General features: G+C 40.4%; 1 protein-coding gene across 1 annotated transcript; it reads left to right on the top strand.

The window, feature by feature from the left end:
* Nucleotides 1-2015: 2015 nt before the first annotated feature.
* On the top strand, nucleotides 2016-3408 carry LOC130735578 (uncharacterized). Its single transcript, XM_057587515.1, has 2 exons — nucleotides 2016-3120; nucleotides 3210-3408. Exon 1 carries the CDS (start codon nucleotides 2188-2190, stop codon nucleotides 3076-3078), a length of 891 nt encoding a protein of 296 aa, XP_057443498.1. The 5' UTR covers nucleotides 2016-2187; the 3' UTR covers nucleotides 3079-3120; nucleotides 3210-3408.
* The last annotated feature ends 1954 nt before the right edge of the window (nucleotides 3409-5362 follow it).

Genomic DNA, 5362 nt, shown 5'->3' with positions numbered 1-5362 from the left:
CTTATTCTATTTTTAAAGACTTAATTTTTTGTATTCATAATTTTTTTTATTCTTTCAAGTGTCAACTCTCCCAACAAATGAAGTTCGATCTTGTGACCTCGTTAATTGGATGTCATACTTATTATTCAGAGAAAAAAGAGAAATTTACTCCTTTTGGGCCATTTGAGTCAGGACTCTGGTCAGTGTTTCATTCTGAGATGTTGTAATGGGCCAAGAGCATTATCCCGGGTTGCAAAAGAATTGCTGATTTTGTGCTTAGCAAGCTTCAGGGGCTGGAGAATCCAAACGGGTTGGGCCTAATTAATGGTCCTTTCATTGAACAATCTTAAGTGTTTTTTTCTCAAATGGAATTAATCTTGGACCAAAAATTTAAACTAAATAAAAAACAATAAATACTTGTATCGTCTATAATGTGACAATTAAGTTTAGAGATGGCAGAAAAATCCACACCCGCGGGACCCGACCCAAACCCAACCCGAAATTTCGGGTGAAACCTGATTTCTTAAGGTTTGGGTTTGGGTTTCACCCGAATTTTAAAACCTGTTTGGGTTCGGGTGTGGGATTGATTAAACTCGCACCCAAACCCAGACTCAAACCCGAAAGTCTTATACATGTAATTACCATCCCTTATATATTATTAAAGTTACTAAGTAGGGTTTTCTTTAACGTAAAAAATTCATTCACTATGTTGTTTATCAGCTTATGTTCATAAACTATATTTTTTCCTTTGTATTGGAAAGCTGATGAGGTTTAATCAGCTTATGTTTATGTTATTTGCGGGTTCGGTGCACATCGGGTTTTGGGTTTGGGTTCAGGTAATCCGAAACCCAGGGGTTTGGATTTGGGTTTAACTTTTACACACATATTGGGAATGAGTTTGGGTTTGAGTTTGAGTTTGGGTTTGGGTTTGAGTGTTAAGTTTGGGTTTGGATATGAGAATTGTCAAACACGCACCCACGGGGCCCGTTACCAACCCTAATTAAGTTTACTGATGTGCAAAGCTATGCATATATGCAAAAGGAAAAAATTATATGTAAATTCTTTTATTGTTTTTTTTATAAGTATAAATTCTTTTATTGTAACCATTTTCAGATCCAAATCATCTACACAGGTTAATTTGTGCTTTGGGCAGATATTTGCTCTCGAACATGAGAAAACTTGGGTAAAGTTATACGAGAATTGTTATTCAGACCCCCCATAGCTATTTAGACCCCCAAAAATCTGAAAAATGTCAAAAATACCCTTAATGAAAATAAAAAATTTGAAAAATACCCCCTCCCTCCATCATCACCTTCTTCTTAATGCTATGTTGAACCCCCCCCCCCTCACCCCCTCTCACCACATTCTCTTTCTTCTTCCAAACTCACTCTCAACTTCCCACATTGTTGCCGGCCATCGCCTCCACCAACGTCGCCATCGCCGTCGTCGTCCTCACCCAACACCATCACCAACGTCGCCACCGCCGTCGTCGTCCTCACCCGACTTCTCCTCCCTCGTTGTCGTCGTCATCTGTGAAGGTAATGCACTCTAATCCCGATCTAGATTTATCGCACTTCCATTAAGCGTAGCACCGTACTCTTTATGTGCGTCAAATTCGCACCCTGAAAGTGCGATAGAGACGCACACTGAGAGTGCGTTTATCTGTTATTATTATCCCGACGCTTTGTTAAACTGCGTCTCTGTCGCACTTATAAAGTGAGTTTGTGACGCGCGTTCAACGTGCGATTAATACAGTTCTGGCCTGTAACAGAAACAGTAAACAATTTGCAATTTTTGTTTTGCATTTCAGGATAAGTCTCCCTGAGTCGTATGAAGTAGACATGCCACAAGAAAGGCAACTAGCCAATGTAGAAGATCGACATGATGTGCCAATTGCAGTGGACTACACAAAACAATTTACCACAGACAGGGTATTTTCATAACCAATGAGTGAGTTTATGTCAAATAAGTTGAATTTATATGTGATGCGTATATGTGTTAATATTTTGTAGGTTTTTGCTACTCGGGAGGAGCTTTTGGATTGGGCTAAGAATGTAGGAAAGCAACTAGGCTTTGAGATCATTATTAGAAGGTCTGATTGTGGGAGCAAGGGTCGTGGGAGTAAAGGCAGACAATTGACTATTTTGGTGTGCGAGATGAGCGGCAAGTACAAACCGTACAAGCCTGTGTTGTTCATGTCGCCTTGGTATGATGACCATTATTCCATTGACGGCAGTGGACCAACATTGGAGGAGGCTTACATCAACATCTGCACCTGATGAATCCCAACATGTTTTGAGATTGAGCATTGCGACAGAGTTAGAGGTCATTGCAAAGATGTTTGAAGAAGCTAATGTTTCGAGAAGACAAGCTATCAAAGTGAGGCTTCGAGAGATTGCATACCCGGATCAGACTTCTATGTGTCCTCCTCCAAACAAGTTGCCTACAAGGGGTCGGCCCAATGAACCTAAGGGTTCTACCAGACGCATTCCTTGTTCTTGGGAGAATGTTGATGCAATAGTTGGGTCAAAGCAAGCTAGCAACTCATTAGCTCCACAAGGCAAGGGGCGTAAGACCCGGTCGGCAAAACGGAAGAGCATTCCTTCGAAGCAATCTGCACCTAAGAAGAGAAGCAAGAGGATAGCAAGCAAGTCAGCTCAGCTCCCGCCACAGCACCCGAAAGGCAAAGTTTACTCGGCCAACTATATCCATGAAGTGCCCGAATTCCTCCGTGAATATGTCATTGACATTCACAATGTTGAAGATGGTGGCAATTGTGGATATAGATGCATTGCTTCCTTGATGGGTAAGGGAGAACAAAATTGGCGTCAAGTCCGAGAAGACATGATAAAGGAGGTTAGATTACGGCAAGGTGTTTATCATGGTATGTATGGCACCGACACACATTACCAAAAAGTTCTACAAGCCTTGCATCTTGCTCCAAATGAGTTTGCAACGGAGGAGAAGTGGTTATGCGTGCCGGATATGGGCCACATTGTTGCTACGATGTACCAGGTTGTGTTCGTGACCTTGTCTAATCGGGGGGGCGCCACCTACTTCCCTCTCACCGGTCCAGTGCTACATCCGTCAGTGCACTAGATTTTATGTTTACTCCTTGTCAACAACAACCTTTGGGTGAAGGTATTGATCAATATTACATTTAGTATGAATTTACCTAACATTACATGAACTTTATCAGATACTTAACAATATAATTGATCATTTTGTAGGTGCTTATTTCAAGTGACTTTCCTTTGCCAACGGTTAATCCACAATGGATGTATCACTGTACTGTTGAAGCTCGTGGTTGGCAGCTACCATATTTGGATCGCATAGCCCTATTCAACAAACTCTCCCGAGAGGCAAATGTAGACATACATAAGGTCGATGGAATCATAAATCTCGCTGAAGATTAGTTTCGTGATGTTGTAGTAGTCCATCTGCAAATTTTCATATTAGTTATAATGTATCAATGACAGATTATAATGTAAGATTTAACTTGAAGTTTATAATGTAACATTGTAATGTATCAATGACAGATTAGTTTCTGTTGAAGTTTCTGTTTCTGTTGGAGTTTCTGATTCTGTTTGATCCTGTCAAGTTTCTGCAAAACCTCGCACTTTGGAACTGCGTGACCAACGCACTTTCAGTGTGCGATGGTAACGCCTTTATAAAGAGTGACTCATATCACACACTTTGTAACGGCGCGACTAATGCACTTCACTAAGGGCGTATATGTACCTTTCCTATGTATAGTCAGACACTGGGACATTAACTCTGACACTACTTAATCGCACCTTCAACGTGCGCTTGCATCGCATGTTCAAGGTGTGTCTGCGTCGCTCCGTGAGTAGGTGCGATAGACACGCACTACAAGGGTGCGTTCGAAAAGGGTAATTTCAGGTTTCAGAAAATTCCTTCGGTCTGAATAGTTGTGGGGGGTCTGAATAACAATTCCCAAGTTATACTCTATATTATATATACAATCATGAAGCATTTTTTTGTTTTGTTGTCACTGTAAACTTTCCATAACGAAAGCAAAGGAGTTCAGCTAGTTTAAGGTATGTGAAAAGGTTATTAAACAGTATTTGCCATTAAGCAATGTCAAAAGGTTATTTATTCCTACGTTTATTAAAAACCATAAGTCAATCTAGGTCACAAAGCAACCGAGGCTATAAAAAAGAAATGAAAAGCAAAAGAAAAAAAATGCACGCATGCATGTTTGTGCCTTTAATTATGATGACTCCTTTTGCAAGTAGTCTCTTTAATACCCCTAATAGCTGCGAATGCAGTCCTTTGGTCCGGTAATTTAGAACTCCTAGTTTGAAAGCTCTATGCATTTGCCCTAATAAAGTTTGAGAGAATCCAAGTTGGAAATCCACCCTTAATATTAAGTCTGCCCGAGTGCGCGGGTCCTTACGATTGAGTATTAAACTCAACGTCACTCTTTACTAAAAAATTGAAGGCATTGAGTTTACAATTTTATCTTTTATAAAGTCTCCAGCTTATTCATTTTTAACTAATGTGAAAATCTAACTCACACTTAAATTCTTAACATATTAATTAGATGTTATAGGGAGTGTGATATATAAAGGGCCCATCTTTGTACTACTTGTTGAGAGGTTTATCCTCATTCTAAAAGTATAAATAAATGCTTTTGTTGTTAAAAGAAAACCACTCGTCGTAGGATCTCACGAATGTGATGACTCTCATTAAACTTATCAATAGATGAGGTTCCAAACTTAGAGGAGGCATAGAAATGACCATGAACTCTTGAGCTGGATGATGAGTAATATGCATAACGAAGAAATCAGCACACAATATCTTCCCTCAATGTATGAACCACTGAAGTCGTCCAAGATCGAAGAAGCAACTCTTTAGTCGGCCTCCAAATCAATGCAACATACTTGTGGGGGGTGGGGGTGGGGGTGGGGGGAGGACAAAGGCCGACACTGAACAAGACATCAGGAGAATACACATGATCGAAGAAGCAACTCTTTAGTCCTCCAAATCAATGCAACATACTTGTGTGTGTGCGTGTGTGTGGGGGGGGGGGAACGATATTGAACAAGGCATCAAGATAATACACATGCACAATATTGTCGAGCAGAACGCTAATGACATGCTGAGAAGACCAAAAACCCACTTCTAAGTAATGGTGTGTTTGTTTTGAGGGAAAGGGAGAGAAAAGATTGCCAAGGTAAAGAAAACACAAATACCAAGACACTTTCCCTCCTTTGGATGCACCATAAACAGTAGAGGAAATGAAAAGAATTGGTGGGTCCCATGCTCTGAAACTTTCCGCCCGAAATGGGAAGAAAACTGATTGAGCTATCAAATTCTCTATATTGCCACTGTACATACTAGAAAATGCGTATTGTAT

The sequence above is a fragment of the Lotus japonicus genome, chromosome 2, assembly GCF_012489685.1.
Source record: "Lotus japonicus ecotype B-129 chromosome 2, LjGifu_v1.2".
NCBI classification, from domain to species: Eukaryota; Viridiplantae; Streptophyta; class Magnoliopsida; order Fabales; family Fabaceae; genus Lotus; species Lotus japonicus.
This window is presented reverse-complemented; position numbering and strand designations above follow the sequence as displayed.

Bases quoted from the DNA above. Each gene is read 5' to 3' on its own strand.
- LOC130735578 (XM_057587515.1), top strand. From the start codon at position 2,188: ATGATGACCATTATTCCATTGACGGCAGTGGACCAACATTGGAGGAGG.